Genomic DNA, 22994 nt, shown 5'->3' with positions numbered 1-22994 from the left:
CCCTGTGCAGGAGTTGATTTGAGGTATCATAGTATTTGAGTGGCAGCTTTGTAGTGTTGATCAGTTGGAGGTGCCAAATACTGATTGAGACAACCAACTAAGAAAGAGATATTTGGCCGAGTGTGAGTTAGATATAACAATTTTCCCATCAATCGTCTGTATGAGGTAACATCTAGAAGTGCAGATCCAGATTGTGAATGAATGGTGGTGTTGTATGCCATTGGTGTAGATGCTGGTTTGGCTCCAAGGAATCATGTTTCTTGAAGTAACTCTAGTGTATATTTCCTTTGATAAAGGGCTATTCCATGCTTTGATCTTTCCACCTCCATCCCTAAGAAGAACTTCAATTCTCCAAGATCTTTAATGCTAAATGTGTTGTGTAGGACATATTTGGTTTGAGTTATTTGATCCAAGTCATTACTTGTCAAAATCAAGTCATCAACATAAACTAAGCTTGTTATGAAGCCAATGGTATTGTTTTTAATAAAGAGAGAGTAGTCAGAGGAGGATTTTGTAAAACCAATTTGAATTAATGTGTTCATGAGTTTGTGATGCCATTGCCTACTGGCTTGCTTCAATCCATAAATGGATTTTTGTAGTTTGCAAACCAGTTTTGGTTCTGATATGTTGAGACTTGGTGGTGGCTTCATGAAGACAACTTCATTCAAAACACCATGAAGGAAAGCTGTGTTGATGTCCAACTGTTGTAGGTGCCAATTATTTAGAGCAGCAAGGCAAATGAAGACCCTGATTGTGGTCATTTTCACTACTGGACTAAAGGTGTTTTTGTAATCCACACCTTCAGTTTGGGTAAAGCCTTTAGCAACCAGCCTTGCTTTGTATCTTTCTATAGAGCCATTAGCATGATGTTTGATCTTGAATATCCACTTGCAGCCTATTACATTCTTATGAGGTGGGAGATGGTTCATGGTCTAAGTTTTGTTTCTGTCTAAGGCACTCAATTCAGTGTTAACGACCTGTCTCCAATGATCAGATTTGATGGCCTTAGCATAATTCATAGGGGTTTGGTTGGTGGTTATTGATAGGGAAACGTTTTTATGCATGGGTGAGAGGTGATCATATGAAAAGGAGTCACTGATGGTGTACTTGGTTTGGGAATGAGGAGGATTGGATTGATGGAGAAGTGTGCAATGTAGTCTCTGAGATAGGTAGATGGATTCCTAATTCTTTGAGATTGTCTTGTAGGTGGAGTTGGTGTTTTTGTTGTTGTTGAAGGTTGGTTAGATTCATAAGCATAATATGTGATCTAACATAGGAGAATTGTTCATTCAACTCTCTAGGAAAACACATTACATATTCACTCTCTATAGTTGTTTATGGTTAGTATCAATGTGCAGTGACATTTAATGTCATAGTAGCAGAGTGGTATGGGTTTATAATTGTATAATTGTTTCCACAATCCCTTCATTTGGGTGTAGAACTTGTCTATTGATGCATTGTCTTGTTTGATGGAATGCATTTCTCCAATGAGTTGTGAAATTTTGAAGATATCACCTTGGTGGTACCTCTATCTTAGATCATTCCAGATTTCTTGAGCACTTTCCATCCATAAAATGCTTTATATAATGGATGGATCTATTGATCTACTAAGCCATGACACAACCATATTATTATATCTCTTCCACACAACACACATTGGATCATGTGGAGGTGGCTTGGGGAGAGAGCCATCGACAAATTCCATCTTATTTTTTGATTCTAAGGCCATGGTCATTGCCCCTGACCATGAGTTGTAATTTTCTCCATTTAGTAATGAAGACATAATAACAACCCCTGGTTTTTCATTGGGGTTTAGGTAATATGGGCTTGAAGGGTCAAGTATTGGGTTTATAATTTGGTTGGTCATAGACAGAAATGAAGATTTATGATCAAGAATATGCAAGATTTTAGAAAGAAAAAAATTGATTGCAAACTAATGAAAGGAAATGAGGATATAGTGATGACGCAACGTGAATGTTCTTCTTCAAGGTTTGAATGCTCTAATACCATGTGAAGATGATGAACCATGCCCAAGATAAAGTGGATAGCCACAAATTGTGCAATGACAACAATTGAATGCAAGTAAAGAAGAAGAATGAAAATGAAACTTAACTTTGAAATGATACTTCTTTCATTGATATGAAAGGTCAAAAACTGAATACCATTGAGATACCCAAAATGGTGAATTTATACTATCTACCTTAGGCTAGAACAGAAAAACAAGAAAATAAATAAAAACAAAAATTACCAGAAATAGAAATTAACAGAAAACAGAAATAACATAATTATGAAAAGTTTCTGAAAGAGGAAATGGTCAAGTATTTGCTTTTAGAGGCATTAAGCTTCTTGGGCTTTGATCTGAGCTTGATGTGTCTATTGTATTTTCAACAAACTTCATCATTGAAGTACCTCTTGGGCAATGGGATGAGGGAGACGGTGTTCCGATTCAAGCTGAGCGATGGCGCGGGTATAAGACGAGGAAGTCAGTTCGACGGGTGAACCGGAGGAGGAGCGATTTGAATTTGGTGATGAAGATAAGATTTGAGGATGAAATTGAAAAGTGGGATTGAGAAGGAGCGGAAAATCATAGAGTGAGAAGTAGCTATGGGATGTGACTACCGAGTTAGTGAGTCGGTGGTAGTTAGCGTCACATCGAGTTGTTGAACTTTAAAAAGAATGAGAGAAACCATTACAAAAAAATGCATACACAAACTTTCTAAAAATTTTATACATCATCAATTGATAATGTCCCACTCATTTATTTTTTAATGGACATTAACTCTTTAGAAAAGTATTACAAATCAATAATAAATTAAAGATTTAATATGTATATACTGATAGTGTAAGTGTTTTTTACACTGTTAGTAAATCACCCACCATTGAAATATTAACCACCGTTAACTCTCAAACAAAAGTAATACAAATCAACGATAAATGACGCACTGATAGTGTAAAAATTTACACTCGCAGTACACAAATTTTAAACTCATGGATTAAATGTATATAAATCTTTAAATTTTCAATGCATATATATTAATACCTAACAAAATAAGGCACTATGGAGCTGTTTATGGTTTTGACGTCGACCTCTCATTGCAAATGCTCTCTAGTAGTGCATACTAATTCAATATATCTATACTAGTAAGACCTTATATTACTAAAGACAGATATGAGCACGACTCGACTTTATCTATTGATCTAATTTGGCCCAATCATGATCAGATCCAAATAAGGTCAAGCTAGGTCTAGGTTTGAGTTCAAAAATTAGACCCGGTCAATTTTTAGGGCAAGTATTGAATAAACATGACCTGACTTATCTAATGATCACTCACTCATCATATTTGTATGTGTCTATATTCAATCGTATAATGAGTAATGACACAACTTTGATTGAAAATAACATTGATTCTTTATTTTTTTATCATATATATGATTAACAATAAATATATATATATATATATATATATATATTATTTTAAATGTCAAATTACCCAACCATAATAATAATTACTGTTGATAATACTTTATCTAAAATAGGTATATATTATATTTAATCGGGTTTGGATCAGTTTAAAAGTTGACCCTATCGACATTTAAGGTCGAGTTAGTTTTAGGTCTAGATCTAGATTCAAACAAATGACTCATCCAACATTTAAGATTAGGTAAGAGACAACGAACCTTATCCAACTCATACTCATCCAGTCAACCCTAACTAAAGGCTTTGTTATTTGTGATAAGAGAAAATTCCATAAACAAAATAAAGGATACACAAATAGATTAAGTGAGACTAAAAATGCAAAAAGAGAGAGAATAAGATAAAAGGGATAAGAAAAATGTGTATGGTGACGTATGTAAGGTATTATATTTGAAGACAAAATATATTTATGTTTTTTGTATTATTATTTAGAACTAAATTTTAATTAAAATTAAAATTTTAATATGTCGTAAAGACTTTATTAATTGGATATATCTATACAATTCTTTTTAAAATGGGAGATAAGTATTGGTAAACAAAAAAAAAGTGGGAGTAGAATTTCAAAATTTTATTGAACACAATTTAAAATTTATAAACAAAATAATAAATGCATGAAGAGAGATAAAAACTAACTTGAAGCTTTAAGGGAGACCAAAAAAAGAGAGAAGAAGATAAAAGAAGGATAAGATTGTTGGGGTTCAACATATTAGCACAATTAGAGAATGATAGTGTGAGATGTTCAAAGGTTCATTGTGTGTTTGATAATTGAGAAAAATATTTTGATAAAGATTAAGTTATTTATGTAAAAATATATAATTTTAAATGATAATGGTTAATATTATTTACATGGTTTAAATGAAACTTGAACAATGAGCGTTGTTTCAAGTGGTACATGCTTGATTCCCCTTAAGCAAGAATCCGGGTTCGAGTCTTGTGGATGGAAAAATTGTTAGCTCCACATATCTGTGGATGGAACCAGTGCGAGGATACCTCTGATAAACCAAAAAAATGAAACTTGATTGATAGTTTGATACCGCTAGTTTAGACCAATTTTAACTAATATAACTCAAACATTGGAATAATGGGATGCATAGTATTTCTTTCTTCTAGAAAATTCATTTAAACGTTATTTGTTTACCTAAATTCAACACTAATATCATACACATTTCTCTTTGATGAAAAAATAATCATAAAATCAAAATAAATCATAAATGAATAATCTTCTTCTGCAGTCTGCACGAAAATTCGTCAAACGAGAATTTGGGAATTTTGAAGTAAACAAAACAAACGCAGACTTGTCTCTCATTTTCCACTACTTCAACAGCTTGCCCTAACCACCACCTACTCCCCTTCTCACTCCTCTGCCGGATCGCCACCGTCTCTGGTCGGCGGCTCCACCCTCTTTAACCAGTGATCTCAGTCACTCTTACTTCGCTCAAAGTTATCGCCGCCGGTCAAAACGCGACGCCTAATCTATAAGAAGAAACTCTTTCGCTTCGAGAACATTCTCAACCTATTTCATTAATTCAGTCCAATTCAATTCCATCTCGTCATTTCAGTCAAAACGCAAATCGCGTCATTCTCAACCTATTACTGGTAAACCACACACTAAAATTTCTACTTTTTTTTATATATTTTTTATATGTAAGTTTATTCTTTTTGGCCTTAATTTCCTTTTTTTATGGAGTTGAAAAATGCAATGTTAGTTTTGCTTCTGTGAGCTTGCAACTGTGTAGTATTTTTTTTCCACAGTGGTGTTGTTAAAGGAGGAAGACGGAAAATGAAATAAAATAAGGAAATTAACATAATAGTTGTGATTAAGAGTGAAAGAAGTTTTAATTTGTTTATATTCTTAATTGAGTGTACTTTATTGAGCTATATCAGTTCCAAGTGTCTATTTCTGGATCCGTTGTTTCAAGACATTAACTGTATTTGAGTTTGATTGATAAACTTATTTAATGATGAACTTTTTATGTAGTAAAAAAATCTAGGGTTAGGGCGGTCCCCGGGCTCATTGAGGGTTCAACTTAGTTTGGCTCAACTGAAATTTTGAGTTCTAGGTTGAACAATATGATCTGTAGTGCCTTGTTTGGTGCAGCGATAAAGGTCGAATATTAGAAGCTGAAGTTATCCTGTGATAACAGTACTGGTGAGTTTCGTGAGTTATAATGTTGCATAAATCCATTATGTTTAGGGGTTTAGATGAAGAGGAGAAAGGAAAGAGGATGCTTAAGCAGGGGTCCCATATTTACATGGTGTGAGACATGGAACCAATTTAAAGAAGGTTTTCTCTCTTTCAGCCTTGATTTAAGGAGCATCCTCTCCTCTATGTCATTTGGAATTACAACCTGGTTTTTCTACTTCCGTGTGTGGATGAGCGATTCTTCACAATTCGGTGGGGTTTGCTTTGGAGTAAGTTGCGTATCACATCTATTACTAGCCTTACATATAGTAGCGGTCTCTCTTTTTCATGAAAACTTCCTGACATTAGTTGTGATCTATTCAGTATTGCATACTGCATATCCTAACATTTATTCTTTTTTTAAATTTTTATCCCTTTTTAGTTCTCCATTTATTGTGAAACCCTTTTTCCTCCCTTTTACTCAATGATAGTGTTGCTTGTCTTGTGACCTGGAGGCCATGGGTTCAAGTCCAGGAAACAACTTCTTCACTTATGAGGGTAAGGCTATTTACATCTAACCTCCCTAGATCCAATTAGGTAGGTGGGACCCTTGTGCACTAGGCCGCCCTTTTTTGACATTTAATCGTGTAGTTAGGTCATATTCAGTCCAAAAACTATCAGTTTATAAGTTATCTTAAGGCTAGCAGGTAGCTGATGCAGCCTCATGTCAAACATCGGATAATATACAGGTTTATCAGTTCTCTGTACTTTTAGGTCGTATAATTTACCTGTATTGTATTCTCTATATCCTATTCTATATGATTAATCTAACACCAGCTAAAACTTCTCTTCCTTCCGTCTACCTTAGGTGTCATTGATTATGATTTGGTCATTGCTTACTTGCATCCTGTAAGGAAAAATTCCGAAGTTGAAGTGTGAGGTCTCGTAGATAGATATGTACTTAATTGAAGAGAAACTTACATTTCAGCACTGTTGCCTTTAACTATAGGCTGTTGAGGGCACTACCCATCAATCAATACACATATTCGTTGTTTGAATTATGGAATGATGATACCTTTTTACAGTTGGTTGCATGCTGTGGAGATTGGAGACTGAGGGAAGACGGGATCCCTGCTGTCTAACCTACTCTTTACTTGTTCATTTCGGTCATATATCATTATAATATTATATTTTACATGAAGTTCATACCCTTGGGTTTCCTTTTTTGGTTACAGTTAGAATTTTCTGGCACATGCTGTCATACTGAATTTTCTTTCTACAATTAAATGAAACTAATGGAAGCATTAAATTACAGATTAAGAGATATTCCTTTTCTGGATTAGATCTACATGTGATTTTTTTGTTACTAATGCAGGTAGTATGGAGATATCATTGTTAAAGGTGCATGTTGATGACATATCCTCATTTTTGCATTTATTGTTTTCTGGAAATAAGAACTCAGAACTTGTCACAAAGTATTACCAGAAGGCTAAGGAGATACTTAAGTTGTTGAAGCCAATCTTTGATGTGATTGTTAATTCTGAGTTAGCTTCTGATGAAGTGCTTTGTAAGTTATTTGAGGATCTTGGTCATACTGTTGATGAATTAAGGGAGCACATTGAGAACTGGCACCTATTATCTAGCAAAGTTTACTTTGTAAGTTACATAATATCGCATGTCTTAACTTTGTAGATATAGAGAGCATATTTGCATAGCTGTTAATTTAATGTAAAATGAACTGAGCTTCCATCATGGGGCTGTTGCCCTTGTCATTTCTAAATGCAGATTCAATTTTAGGATAAAAATGTCTTCAATATTTAGTTTTCTGGTTGGCAAGGAAATCATGCTATTTACTGTCTTGTGTGGAGGAACAAATGATAGAGTGGGTGTATTTTGTTTTGTCATCTTCTCTTTCCCTCTTACGCGGACCCTCGGAGAACTACAACACCAAAGCTTTCTATTATGGTGACTAGTGAGAGAGCCTTAGACCATATAAACCTCACACTAGACTCCCATACTTCTGATGTCAGACTCAAGTTCCCAACCCCGTCAATTAGATCCTAGCATTCCATCTTGCTTTTTACAGCCTCATTGCACACGCTGGTTGGTTGTGCACTAGTCCTGGAAGAATACTACAATGTCCGTTCAACCACTTGGGAGAATGTAGAAGGCTCTGATACCAACCGAAATGAAAGTTAGCCTTTGGTAGTCGATTCCAGTGCCATATAATTCTCAGCACAATCCCATACTTCCAATTTGATACTTGAGTCTCATGCCTAGCAATTAGATCCTAACACCCTCTCTCCCTTACTATCTTTTCTTATCTTACCTTTCTCCTCCTCTCTCTCAGCACCACTTCTGTACTTCATATTGTTTCGCCCTACTTAATCAATGTTTTGTTTTGTGTTTGCTAAGCACCTATGTTCTAATTTCCTTCCCAAGATACTTTATATTTTATGATGAAAAATCTCTATTTTTTAGAATCAATGGCTATTAAATGTTAATATAGTATTTCCATTCCCAACAATACATTAATTGCATGATTTTATTCCCATCCCTAATAATGTGAGAACCTGGTGGTGTGGTGATATTATTTGGTTTTAAGTGGATAATATGTGGTAGTGATGTTGTTAGCTCCACATATCTGTGGATGGAACCAGTGCGAGGATACCTCTGATAAACCAAAAAAATGAAACTTGATTGATAGTTTGATACCGCTAGTTTAGACCAATTTTAACTAATATAACTCAAACATTGGAATAATGGGATGCATAGTATTTCTTTCTTCTAGAAAATTCATTTAAACGTTATTTGTTTACCTAAATTCAACACTAATATCATACACATTTCTCTTTGATGAAAAAATAATCATAAAATCAAAATAAATCATAAATGAATAATCTTCTTCTGCAGTCTGCACGAAAATTCGTCAAACGAGAATTTGGGAATTTTGAAGTAAACAAAACAAACGCAGACTTGTCTCTCATTTTCCACTACTTCAACAGCTTGCCCTAACCACCACCTACTCCCCTTCTCACTCCTCTGCCGGATCGCCACCGTCTCTGGTCGGCGGCTCCACCCTCTTTAACCAGTGATCTCAGTCACTCTTACTTCGCTCAAAGTTATCGCCGCCGGTCAAAACGCGACGCCTAATCTATAAGAAGAAACTCTTTCGCTTCGAGAACATTCTCAACCTATTTCATTAATTCAGTCCAATTCAATTCCATCTCGTCATTTCAGTCAAAACGCAAATCGCGTCATTCTCAACCTATTACTGGTAAACCACACACTAAAATTTCTACTTTTTTTTATATATTTTTTATATGTAAGTTTATTCTTTTTGGCCTTAATTTCCTTTTTTTATGGAGTTGAAAAATGCAATGTTAGTTTTGCTTCTGTGAGCTTGCAACTGTGTAGTATTTTTTTTCCACAGTGGTGTTGTTAAAGGAGGAAGACGGAAAATGAAATAAAATAAGGAAATTAACATAATAGTTGTGATTAAGAGTGAAAGAAGTTTTAATTTGTTTATATTCTTAATTGAGTGTACTTTATTGAGCTATATCAGTTCCAAGTGTCTATTTCTGGATCCGTTGTTTCAAGACATTAACTGTATTTGAGTTTGATTGATAAACTTATTTAATGATGAACTTTTTATGTAGTAAAAAAATCTAGGGTTAGGGCGGTCCCCGGGCTCATTGAGGGTTCAACTTAGTTTGGCTCAACTGAAATTTTGAGTTCTAGGTTGAACAATATGATCTGTAGTGCCTTGTTTGGTGCAGCGATAAAGGTCGAATATTAGAAGCTGAAGTTATCCTGTGATAACAGTACTGGTGAGTTTCGTGAGTTATAATGTTGCATAAATCCATTATGTTTAGGGGTTTAGATGAAGAGGAGAAAGGAAAGAGGATGCTTAAGCAGGGGTCCCATATTTACATGGTGTGAGACATGGAACCAATTTAAAGAAGGTTTTCTCTCTTTCAGCCTTGATTTAAGGAGCATCCTCTCCTCTATGTCATTTGGAATTACAACCTGGTTTTTCTACTTCCGTGTGTGGATGAGCGATTCTTCACAATTCGGTGGGGTTTGCTTTGGAGTAAGTTGCGTATCACATCTATTACTAGCCTTACATATAGTAGCGGTCTCTCTTTTTCATGAAAACTTCCTGACATTAGTTGTGATCTATTCAGTATTGCATACTGCATATCCTAACATTTATTCTTTTTTTAAATTTTTATCCCTTTTTAGTTCTCCATTTATTGTGAAACCCTTTTTCCTCCCTTTTACTCAATGATAGTGTTGCTTGTCTTGTGACCTGGAGGCCATGGGTTCAAGTCCAGGAAACAACTTCTTCACTTATGAGGGTAAGGCTATTTACATCTAACCTCCCTAGATCCAATTAGGTAGGTGGGACCCTTGTGCACTAGGCCGCCCTTTTTTGACATTTAATCGTGTAGTTAGGTCATATTCAGTCCAAAAACTATCAGTTTATAAGTTATCTTAAGGCTAGCAGGTAGCTGATGCAGCCTCATGTCAAACATCGGATAATATACAGGTTTATCAGTTCTCTGTACTTTTAGGTCGTATAATTTACCTGTATTGTATTCTCTATATCCTATTCTATATGATTAATCTAACACCAGCTAAAACTTCTCTTCCTTCCGTCTACCTTAGGTGTCATTGATTATGATTTGGTCATTGCTTACTTGCATCCTGTAAGGAAAAATTCCGAAGTTGAAGTGTGAGGTCTCGTAGATAGATATGTACTTAATTGAAGAGAAACTTACATTTCAGCACTGTTGCCTTTAACTATAGGCTGTTGAGGGCACTACCCATCAATCAATACACATATTCGTTGTTTGAATTATGGAATGATGATACCTTTTTACAGTTGGTTGCATGCTGTGGAGATTGGAGACTGAGGGAAGACGGGATCCCTGCTGTCTAACCTACTCTTTACTTGTTCATTTCGGTCATATATCATTATAATATTATATTTTACATGAAGTTCATACCCTTGGGTTTCCTTTTTTGGTTACAGTTAGAATTTTCTGGCACATGCTGTCATACTGAATTTTCTTTCTACAATTAAATGAAACTAATGGAAGCATTAAATTACAGATTAAGAGATATTCCTTTTCTGGATTAGATCTACATGTGATTTTTTTGTTACTAATGCAGGTAGTATGGAGATATCATTGTTAAAGGTGCATGTTGATGACATATCCTCATTTTTGCATTTATTGTTTTCTGGAAATAAGAACTCAGAACTTGTCACAAAGTATTACCAGAAGGCTAAGGAGATACTTAAGTTGTTGAAGCCAATCTTTGATGTGATTGTTAATTCTGAGTTAGCTTCTGATGAAGTGCTTTGTAAGTTATTTGAGGATCTTGGTCATACTGTTGATGAATTAAGGGAGCACATTGAGAACTGGCACCTATTATCTAGCAAAGTTTACTTTGTAAGTTACATAATATCGCATGTCTTAACTTTGTAGATATAGAGAGCATATTTGCATAGCTGTTAATTTAATGTAAAATGAACTGAGCTTCCATCATGGGGCTGTTGCCCTTGTCATTTCTAAATGCAGATTCAATTTTAGGATAAAAATGTCTTCAATATTTAGTTTTCTGGTTGGCAAGGAAATCATGCTATTTACTGTCTTGTGTGGAGGAACAAATGATAGAGTGGGTGTATTTTGTTTTGTCATCTTCTCTTTCCCTCTTACGCGGACCCTCGGAGAACTACAACACCAAAGCTTTCTATTATGGTGACTAGTGAGAGAGCCTTAGACCATATAAACCTCACACTAGACTCCCATACTTCTGATGTCAGACTCAAGTTCCCAACCCCGTCAATTAGATCCTAGCATTCCATCTTGCTTTTTACAGCCTCATTGCACACGCTGGTTGGTTGTGCACTAGTCCTGGAAGAATACTACAATGTCCGTTCAACCACTTGGGAGAATGTAGAAGGCTCTGATACCAACCGAAATGAAAGTTAGCCTTTGGTAGTCGATTCCAGTGCCATATAATTCTCAGCACAATCCCATACTTCCAATTTGATACTTGAGTCTCATGCCTAGCAATTAGATCCTAACACCCTCTCTCCCTTACTATCTTTTCTTATCTTACCTTTCTCCTCCTCTCTCTCAGCACCACTTCTGTACTTCATATTGTTTCGCCCTACTTAATCAATGTTTTGTTTTGTGTTTGCTAAGCACCTATGTTCTAATTTCCTTCCCAAGATACTTTATATTTTATGATGAAAAATCTCTATTTTTTAGAATCAATGGCTATTAAATGTTAATATAGTATTTCCATTCCCAACAATACATTAATTGCATGATTTTATTCCCATCCCTAATAATGTGAGAACCTGGTGGTGTGGTGATATTATTTGGTTTTAAGTGGATAATATGTGGTAGTGATGGATGTGATAGCATGATAGCTTGTGTGTGGAGTTCTAATTAGAGCTATTTTTTTTAATAAGAACTTTTGTTCTATGATTTTCTCATCTTTCTTGTTTTGCTCATGTTCCTGCATCTTCATTACTGGCATATTGTTTGAAGAAAAAAGACAATTGTATCCTCTCTGAACATGTGTACCTCTATCATTGTATTTAGCATCTCCAGGAGTTCAAGATTCTGAGACTGCAAGATACATAAATTTAGTTTGACTGTCGTATATTTTTCCACACAATCATGATCATAATCATGTGATTCAAATTATAAGTTTGACTAGATATATTTCCCTTTTTAGAACTTAATTGTCAGATCAAAATCCTAATCAATTACATATGGCCTTCTTGCTGCAGACGATTCTTATTATTTTATTGTTGTCTTCACCTTTCAAACAATAGTTTTGGTCATGGGTGATGGCTGTATTCAGGTTTGACTTGTCAAATACATGGATTAGTCATGTTGATGCTTGTTTGGTTTGTTTCTTTTTCTTGAGAGATAATGGTATATGTTATGAACATCTTAAAGAGATAAGAAGTTTTTCAGAGTAGTTGGGTTACATGTTGATTCGTGCAGAAAAGTTTTGGTATCAGGCTGCACAAATTCATGGGTAAATCTAATGGTAGAGAAATGGTCAATTTTTTTATGTGGCAAATGTTGCTAATAAAGCATTACCATCCTCATCCTGAGAAAGATGATTTTAGCCAGACATCACTCCTTCCGAAAAGGTTTCTGTTTGTCTCCAACTTTACGAGATATAATTAGATTAGAAGTGAACAGTGTGCAAATATCTTAGCTCAAGTCAGGTTGCAACCTGGTATAGAAACTAATGAAAGTAGAGCATGCAGATTCTTTTGTTGTGCCTGCATCTTATGGATGTTCAATATGCCATTCTTGCTTGTTCAAATTCTCACTACTTCCTCTTTCTAATTAATTAGGTTAAGCAAGCTGAACCCTTGATATCTAGGATTCGGACTTCAGGGCTCAGTATTTTCCAGCAGCTGAAGGCTTTCCATCATTGCCTCCCTGATGGGTTGAGTTCTGAACATGTAGAGGTAAAATATTATATTAATCAAATAGTTGCATACAGGTTTCCTTTTTAATTGGATTTATATATATGTTCATTATGGGATAGAAACTTAGTATGGATAATTTCAATGTAAAAATTGCAGCACTGTCTTCAGAAACTTCAGCATTTGGGACACAATGAAACCTCATCAGTCATTGAGGAAGCTATTACGGAACAACAGGATGGTGTAGGGCCGAGTTCAGAGGTAATGACAAAAATTGCTAATAGCCTGGGCTTAAGTTCTAATGAAGAGGTTCTGATTGAGGCTGTGGCCCTTGAAAAGTTGAAGGAGAATGCTGAACAAACCGAAAATACTGCAGAAGCTGAATACATTGATCAAATAGTTGCTGTTGTTACATGTATGCATGAACGTCTTGTTATGCTTAAGCAAGCCCAGAGTTGCAGCCCGGTTCCGGTACCTGCTGATTTTTGCTGTCCTCTCTCTTTGGAGTTGATGACTGATCCAGTGATTGTGGCATCAGGGCAAACCTATGAGCGGGCTTTCATCAAGAACTGGATTGATGCTGGCCTTACTGTTTGTCCAAAGACACGCCAGACTCTGTCTCACACCAACCTAATACCTAACTACACCGTAAAGGCACTAATCGCAAACTGGTGTGAATCAAACAATGTGAAGCTGGTTGATCCCCCCAAGTCCAAAAATTTAAATCAAGCATCTGTTCTTCATGGGTATATGGAGTCTGGTACAACCAGGGAATCACCTGTTTTTGCTCATTCAAGGAGCAACCAGTCATCCCCACCTGAGTCGGCTCCTTCTCGTTCTTGTAGTTCACCAGGGAATAACTTAACTTCTGGTGGAATCCAGCGAGAGGGAACATCACCAATGCATCCCCGTTTAACTTCAGAAGGTTCCTTAAGTGGCATGGTTAATGAGCAATATATGGATCTTGCAAGAATGTCACCCACAGGTTTAGATGACAGGTCTGCTAGCTCAGATGAAAGCAATGTAGATTCAGCTGGCCAACCATCAATATCGCCATCTAGAAGGGAATCTTCCAGTGCCTTTAGCTCTGAACAATCTCAAACCCATGTCAGAACCGTTTCTGATTCCTGTGCACTTTCTAGTGCAAAATTTCCTCAAGAAACACAGGGTGATGACAACAGTGCTCCTCAACTTTCAACCAGTCCAAGCTACAGCAGAGCTGCTTCTGGTGAATTGAATCCTGGGCTAGATGCTGCTGGTGCTGCTGCCATGCCATCACCACATCGAGAACCTGAGTTCCCACCCCGTTTCGTGGAAACAAGGTCTCGAAGCCAAGCTATGTGGCGGCGACCATCCGAGAGGCTTGGTTCTAGGATAGTATCTTCTCCTGCTATTGAAACAAGAGCTGATCTGTCTGCTATTGAAAACAAGATTCGGACTATCGTCGAGGGTTTGAGGAGCTCTGATCTTGATACTCAGAGAGGGGCAACGGCTGAACTTCGTCTTCTTGCAAAGCACAATATGGATAATCGAATTGCAATTGCAAACTGTGGAGCCATTAGCTTATTAGTTGACTTACTTCGGTCGACTGATACTAGGATCCAGGAAAATGCTGTTACAGCACTTCTCAACTTATCTATCAACGATAACAACAAAGCTGCAATCGCGACTGCTGGTGCAATAGAACCTTTAATTCATGTGCTTGAAACAGGGAGCGCAGAGGCCAAGGAGAATTCAGCTGCCACTCTTTTCAGTTTATCAGTGATTGAGGAAAACAAGATCACCATAGGGAGGTCTGGGGCAATTAGACCACTGGTTGATTTACTAGGGAATGGAACCCCTAGGGGGAAGAAAGATGCTGCAACTGCTTTGTTTAATTTATCAATATTCCATGAAAACAAGAATCGGATTGTGCAAGCTGGTGCTGTGAAACACCTTGTGGAGTTAATGGACCCAGCAGCTGGAATGGTGGATAAGGCTGTGGCTGTCCTAGCAAATCTTGCTACAATTCCTGAAGGAAGGAACGCAATTGGTCAAGAATGTGGGATTCCTGTTCTCGTTGAGGTTGTCGAATTGGGTTCTGCGAGAGGAAAGGAAAATGCAGCAGCAGCTCTTCTACATCTTTGCTTACACAGTAACAGATTTTTAAGCATGGTGCTGCAAGAAGGAGCTGTCCCACCATTAGTAGCTTTATCACAGTCAGGAACCCCAAGGGCCAAAGAAAAAGTATGGTTCTTTCATTATATTTTCTTATTTTTGTCGCCTTTTATTCTACTTTTCCATTTGGGTTTAATCCTTTTATTCTAGTTCAATTATTTGGAAAAAGGCACTGATGGATTGTTTTATGTTTAGGCTCAGGCTCTTCTCAATCAATTTAGAAGTCAAAGACATGGTAATGCTGGGAGAAACTGATTTTGAATTCCCAACCTCCTGGGCCATCCTAAGGTTTTGAATTAACCTCCTATACAATGACTCTAATTTATACATTATACAGTGCAAATAATGTGCGTAAAAGTGTTTTATTTTCACTTGATTGTAAAGGGAAAAAATATTTATGGAGGATTGATTGTGTCCTCTTGTGATAAACCTTTGTGATGTGAAGAAAAGTATACATGTAAGTCTACGGTTTGTTTTAACAGAAAAATTTCTGGCTTTTGTTGCTTTGTTAGGACAAAGTTGGTTGTGAACAAATAATTTTATTATGTTTATTTGTTGGTGCCTTAACCGCCCCCTTTTTAATGAGAAAGGTATCTGCTTATTATGTTCAATGCTTGGTATCAAATGTAGAAATCGATGCATGTTCATCATACATTTAGATGCAACTCTTTCTTCTTATTTTTCATTCTCCCCATGATAATTCCATTGCATTGTAGATTTGTAGTCCTGTACTGTTCTAGTTACTGTGATGAAAGTTTTAATTTTGGGGTAATAAAAACTTGTGAGAAAAAATGATAAACTGACACTGTATGAGTTATATATTATCACTGCATTATCCGTCAATAATGTTTTATCGTGATTGACTATTCAAAAATAGTAATAATAACATGAATAGTAAATGATGTATTGATTCTATATAAATTTTTATATTGACATTATATATATATTACACTCTAATTTATATGAATAGTGCTTGTGGTTCTTGTTAGGTTTCATCAAATCTTGGTTGGTCACTCTTTAATTCTCTTTCAAATGTTGAATTATCATAAAACGGTAGTTGTCATAAGATCAAGCTATTTATATGCATGTAATACTCACTACACCTTGTTATTGGGTGCACTGTATATTTAATTTAAATAAGATGTTTCAACTAAAAATCGCATTTTTTGCGAGTACAAATCGTGAACTTAATCATACTAAGATACTAACTTTGCTTTTGAAAATCAAATCTGTAAGAAAATGGAATCAAATAGTTGGCTTGGTTGGTTCAGTTCAATTTTCTGTACACCCGTAACTAAGGCTGGTTATTAGCAATGATGCCATACATAATTTTACTTAATTGTGTTTGCTCATTGTTCCGTAGAGGAAATGCTCAACCTTAAACATGCCATAAACTAAGAGTAAGGATCCTCTCCATTAATGGAGAGGTAAATGCCACACAATAATACACAAAAGATAATATATAATGATATTTTTATCCTTTTATTTACTATGAAATTACATTTTTGCCATTAGAAACATAAGGAAAACAATCATTTGTCTCTCTATTAATGGATAGGATCCTTATTCATAGACTAAGTTTCATACTTTGTAAAAGAAAAGTTTGCTACATATTTAAGATAGAATCTTTCTATCCAAGAGTTTCTCTTAGTATGGTTGGTTAAATCTGTCTACAAATAAAAACGAACTTCTGACATTACAGGTAAAATTTATTTACCGTCATAATTCAATTTTCACTACCATGCTATAAACAAATGTTATATTTACTCGAGATCAGTAAAAACTCCTCCTTAGAGTAATGATGTTTATCAAAACATGCCTTATGATTTATTCCACACAATTACATTATACTGAAGAATTCATAATTTTCCAAGCCATGAGAAATGATCTAAACAACTAAACTCAACAAACACAACTTCCCACTTTTGAGGTTGTACAAGGCTATTACAAACAAACCACTACAATTTTACATGTCTGTTCTAATTCAGGACCCTACAGTTCTTCCTTATCTCCCCTTGTGACCCAGTTAAGGGTTTATTATTTCCCATCTTAATCATTCCAATAACAAAGTCAGAATAGAAGATCTTATCATTGAGGCTGTAAGTTAAAACAAGTGAGTCAGTAGATCCACCATTGAAGAGAACCTGATCAGAATGAAGGAGACCCCTTTGGTTGATAAGGTTTTTGAAGTAGTTATTGTCAAAATGATTAGGAGTTTGGAAATCTAAGAATGCTAAATTGTTATCTGCTGAGCCACTAGTACATGGACACTTGCTCTGTTTGGCCTTAGCAAATGTAGAGTCGATATTGCTTTCGTTGTATATGCGATCTCTGAAACTACTACACCTTGACTTCCCAATTGTGTGAGATCCTGAAACCACGAACAAAGCATTATATATGTATTAAAGCTTGTTGAGCTATATAGAGATAGATATGACATATAAGATATAACTTCGGGATTAGTAGAATTCATAGGTCTGTATTTAATTATGTGATGCTAGTGGAAGTAATATTTATTTACCTAGTGCAATATATATGCATACCAAATATTTATATATGCCTTTTCATTCATTCATTTGCATTATTTTTTTTGAAGAGTAAAACATGATTAATCATATATTTTTTCTCTTATTTACTTTATTTAATATACAAATTTAATATCTATGTATTGTATATGTAAATTTTTTTACATTACCATTTATATGTGTTACTTTTATTCAATAATAACAATGATTCCATGATAGATGATGTAATATAAAAACTATTATTGATAAATATTTTTCTCTTAAATATATTAATTTCATGAGCACACCAATTCTAAACCTTAGATGGCACTCTCTTAATATACTATTTTTTATTTCCTTTTTATAAGGTTATTAAATGCTAAATTTGCAGCTGAACACCCGTTTTTACATGTAACCATATTATTTTATTTGATAAAAATTGTATGGTAAAATTGTACAAAATTATTTAATAATAACAACAATCAAAACATAATCACATTAGTTGGGATGAGTTTGGGATGAGTTATACGAACCATGTCATATTGTTCTATTATAAATCATGTTCATTAACAAAATATTGATCTCTAAGTATTTCTTAATTGTTTCGCCTCTGTTCTTTTTTGTCTTTCTTCCTCTCCTAAGACACGACTCTATCATATTTTCCACAATAAAAGATACTCTAACTTTTTCGATAGTGAATTAAATTTACTAAATCATTTTATATAAGAGACTTATATAGATTTTTTTTTAAATTATATTTTAAAATTTAGAGTTGCATAAATATGGTCTCATAATTTTCGGGACATTAATTCATATACAATTTTTTTAGTTGGATAAACATGCTTTTCTTTTGCTTAACAGTGCTGTCATGGAATGACCTGGTTTGTACCATAAACAAAAGATAACACTTAGTGCATATGTGGTTGTTTAAATGTCACATCTATATCCACCTTATAAATTTTATTAGACCAAACCATAGTTATATATATATATAATCCTAATAAAAATGTGAAAATATAAATGAGAAATTGAAAAGAGATAAAGTTACCAGATAATGCAACCATATCCTTGACAGATAGCCCTTGATCATGAAATTTTGAGATGAGATTACTGAGATTAGAGTTGGGAGCTGGAATCACACCACTGTTAGCAGCATTGAAGTTTGCTGTTCTTGAATCCCTTCTTCCACCTTTAACATTCCAGAAAGGTCCTCCAAGCTGCATAATACAATAATAATAATAATAATGAAATAGGGAGTCATAGTCTGATGATGAAGATAAAGTGCTTAAGGAATTGAGTGCATGGGATTGAGAGTTCGAGTCTCACCTACAACAAAAATACTAACATACTAACAATTACAAATAAAAAATAATAATAATGAAAATCATATAAGTACATAACAGATAAATATTCCAAAGACCTTAATAACCATTGTGAGAAATGATCAAACTTGTCTAGGAATGAAAGTAGTGATAAGTTGTTGAAAAATTCAGTGTTTTGATTAATAAGAATGGTTTTGAACTCACAATGACAACAGAGTCACGAGAAGCAATGGCCAAAATATCAGCACAAGACACCACACCAGGGCATATTGATTCCACTTTTGTCTTTATAGAATCAATTACTTCAAAACCTCTCAAAGAGTTGTTGTTTGCAGCTGCTGTTTTCTCTCCTCTGAAGGATGAAGTATCATCCAGTAATACTGAACCATCGCAACCCTATTTCTCATGCACCATAAGTAACCAGTGAATTTAAGAACATAATCTATATACATATATATATATAAGAAATGTATCATCAATAATATGATGTTTATGTACATCGAAATCCAAATGGTCAACCCTGTCATTGGGGAACAATATTTCATGATTGCCTGCTTATGGTTCCATTGAAAAAATAATAATTATAAAAAAGTAAATTCAAAAGAACTAAAAATATCGTGATCCTGTGACAAGTGAGAAAATTAGATTTTACATAATGTCATATTAATTTATCTTATGGTGGACATAACATCATTATTATGTTTTCAATCATAAGTAGTTTTTACGATTAAAGAAATTAAGAAGTTTTTATTTGAGAGACAACATATTATATATAGAATCATTTGAGTTTTTACCCAATCATGAGTAAGTTCGTGCATAACCTCCAAGCCATTAGGTTTAGGGCATTTTTTTATTCAAGGAAAGAGACTCATGCGAGGTCTTATAAGAAGAGGGGAAAGAGAGAAGAGAAAGGTATATAACACAATTTCATGTGAAGAGGAGTTTCAATTCTTGCAAATAACCTTATGGAGCTGATTCTAACTTCTTTGATCATTTTGTGGATTGGAAATTATAATTTTAAACTCCACATCATTATATAACAAAAAATAAGTACTTCACAACCAGTTACTAGTAACTTTGATTAGTAAGATAATCCATTTACCCCATTTACATGGTTAAAGGAAGAAATATCTGACAAATGTGTATGTCTTTCTCATTTCCTCATATATAGTTATATCATAAAAATATTTAATCATTAAAGTTTTATATAGGTCAAAATGAGTTGAGTAATTTAAAATTAGCTTGACTGGACGAATTTAGTTAATAAACCAAATAAGATAAACTTTGTGTGAGAAAATGTGCTAGCTAGTAAATAAACAAGTAAAATGGAATAATTTATATGAGTTAGCCCAACTAGAGTTGAGCCAATTCTTTTTTTGAGTGGAATCACATTTATATCAAGCCTCACATATATATATATATATAATAATAATAATAATAATAATATATAATTGATTAACGAAATAGAAAACCTTGCACCACATCTAAATCCGTTGTAAAATTCTATAGAAAGTAGCATCTTATACTTTTTGATCAAAACAAAATATAGGCTTCATGAGAGCTATTGGTGTCTTAAGCAAAAAGGGAGAGATATAAAAATGAATAGCATCTAATTAATAATAAACATAATATGTGCATGTAACATTTAATAAAAATGATGAGACTATGAGCTAAAAACTACTTACTGAACAAAAAAATCACAGAACATGCAAAAGTTAGTTCAGTAACTAATATAAACTTGGGAATCACAGATTATGAGTAATCAATTACATCCACAAAGCAGTCATGGAAGAAGAGTCTAAGGATAGAAGCTCCAATGCGAGGTTCATTGGCAATAGCAGATTTAACAACAGATTTTACAGTCTTGAAAACTTCGGGACATGTCTGAGAATAGAAGTTTTCAGATAGTTTAGCTGAACATGTCCCTGTGAGAAGCAGCAACACAAATAATGCAACAATGCGTGATGAAGAGAAATATGAAGGAGAAGAAGAATTAGAAGAGGAAAGTGCCATTTTTATCAAGTGAAGCTATTGAATGTTGTATATGAGAGTCTCATATATATAGAGGAAGCCTGAAGCTGGGAACCCATACCACAACAAAGTTCATTTGTCTTAAGAAAATCTGGTTTTTTTTGTACTTAGTCAAACTTCATAAAATAATATAAAAATATTAGTTTATACTTTTATGATTATTTGTGATACTTTCTAAAGGGGATATAAAGTGGGAAAAAATGAGGATATATAATCTCCATTCCTCATACTGACCTAATGAAAATCTGCACAAGGATGGCATTACAGTAAATAGCTTGATTAAAATTATGTATATGTAACCTAAAATACCTAGTTTTATAAGCGTAATTAAAATTAATTTTTGTCTAATCATATGCATCCCTCTCCACAGAAGCTATATCTCCCAAAGATGATTTTCTTCATATACAAACATGTAAAATATATATTATTAAAATAAACTAAGTTTATAAAATAAAATATAAATTACTTTTTTTTAGGAAATGGAATTTATTTAATGGTAAAGATGATTTAATGTATTAGCTATATTCTATATTGTATTAAGAAATATACTCCCATTATTTTTTTTACTTTCTGAAAAGTTTTTTTTGTTAGTTGGGAAACTCGATATAAAACTTTAACTTACTTTTTTGTTAGTTGGGAAACTCAATATAAAACTTTAACTTACTTTTTTGTTCAATCATATGTGTCCATGCTTGATTTTGTTTTTTCCAAATTTGTCACTTGCATTGAATAGCTTACTGGAATGAATTATGCCAGGGTTGATTATTCAAAAGTTGAGAAAAGCCAATTCCCTGCTTGATTTTTTGGTTTATCATATATATGTGGGGTTAACTCTCTCAACGAAATTTTTTTCCATCCAGAATACTCGAATCCGAGATCTTACTTAAGGAAAATCAAACATGTATCACTTCAACCAACAACAGATTAATTATGGTATGATAAAAAGATTTTGAAGTGTAATATGTGAAATTGATTCAAATTAAAACCATATAGGTGAGGATAAATATTCTTAAAAGCACTAGCTTATTTTATGGATCCACATAACACTTCAATCATCTCTTATATCTCGAAAGAATTAATTTTTGGCTATAGTCCAAGAAAGTTCATGCACAAGAAAAATCTAATCAAATAATTTTAATATTTCTTCCTGACCATTTAAGCTGAGAAAGGTTTGGTCTCTAAGATGGAGGCTCTTTAGCCAATATCAGAATGAATGGAAGAGAGCATAAGTCAAATGCAACTACAACCACAAAATTATCTTCCTAAAATTATGGATGAGGATGGAGCCAAGAATTTTATTTAGTGGGGTCGGGGGAGTGTGATAGATGATATAGCCATATATGAATACATCTTTTATTCCACACAGAATACGCTCTATTTATCATTTGTTGTGACTTTAAAAACAATATTTAACTATTAAAATTTTAATTTCAAAATATTTTTTCAATCAATTATCACAAGTGACGTATGAAGTGTCATACTTTATAGGATAACATATGTACTCCTTATAGGGATAAGAGTGTCAGTTGCAATAAATGTGGTGTTATTAAATTCGTTCTGGATCAACTAGTCCAACCTATAACGAATACTTAAACAATCAAAGTTGTAATAAATGCGGTGTTATTAAACTCGACTGGATCAACTAGTCTGACATATAACGAATACTTAACTGATCCAAGTTGTTCATCCTCGGTCGACTTTGAAACAAATCCTGTATGAATCAGCTCGATTCATGTGTTTTATGCATAAAATTGGTAACTCAATCCATTGAATTGGTCGGATCCACTGAATCAACTAATTTAAAAAAACATCAAAGTTGTCTTGTAATGAAAAAGAATCTTGTGTTTCCAACTTATTTGTAATTAATTTTGTTATTATTAAAATTTTGTTTATCATTTATTACCTTATGTTA

At 34.1% G+C, this 22994-nt stretch overlaps 2 protein-coding genes across 5 annotated transcripts; one reads left to right on the top strand and one right to left on the bottom strand.

The window, feature by feature from the left end:
* On the top strand, positions 4687-15836 carry LOC109329926 (U-box domain-containing protein 4-like). Of its 4 annotated transcripts, none has more exons than XM_019563829.1 (5): positions 4687-5071; positions 6973-7253; positions 12994-13110; positions 13228-15294; positions 15421-15836. In XM_019563829.1, exons 2-5 carry the CDS (start codon positions 6978-6980, stop codon positions 15478-15480), a joined length of 2520 nt encoding a protein of 839 aa, XP_019419374.1. In that variant the 5' UTR covers positions 4687-5071; positions 6973-6977; the 3' UTR covers positions 15481-15836. The 4 variants fall into 4 exon arrangements, with proteins under 4 accessions (XP_019419374.1, XP_019419375.1, XP_019419372.1 ...); XM_019563830.1 differs by lacking the exon at positions 4687-5071 and adding an exon at positions 6323-6346; XM_019563827.1 differs by lacking the exons at positions 4687-5071; positions 6973-7253 and adding exons at positions 8491-8874; positions 10776-11056.
* On the bottom strand, positions 16903-21090 carry LOC109329927 (peroxidase 4-like). Its single transcript, XM_019563831.1, has 4 exons — positions 20822-21090; positions 19256-19447; positions 18778-18946; positions 16903-17596 (listed from the first exon to the last, which is right to left on the bottom strand). The coding sequence occupies exons 1-4, from the start codon at positions 21062-21064 to the stop codon at positions 17205-17207; spliced, it is 996 nt and encodes a 331-aa protein (XP_019419376.1). The 5' UTR covers positions 21065-21090; the 3' UTR covers positions 16903-17204.

This window comes from Lupinus angustifolius, chromosome LG16 (assembly GCF_001865875.1).
Source record: "Lupinus angustifolius cultivar Tanjil chromosome LG16, LupAngTanjil_v1.0, whole genome shotgun sequence".
Taxonomy (NCBI): domain Eukaryota; kingdom Viridiplantae; phylum Streptophyta; class Magnoliopsida; order Fabales; family Fabaceae; genus Lupinus; species Lupinus angustifolius.
This window is presented reverse-complemented; position numbering and strand designations above follow the sequence as displayed.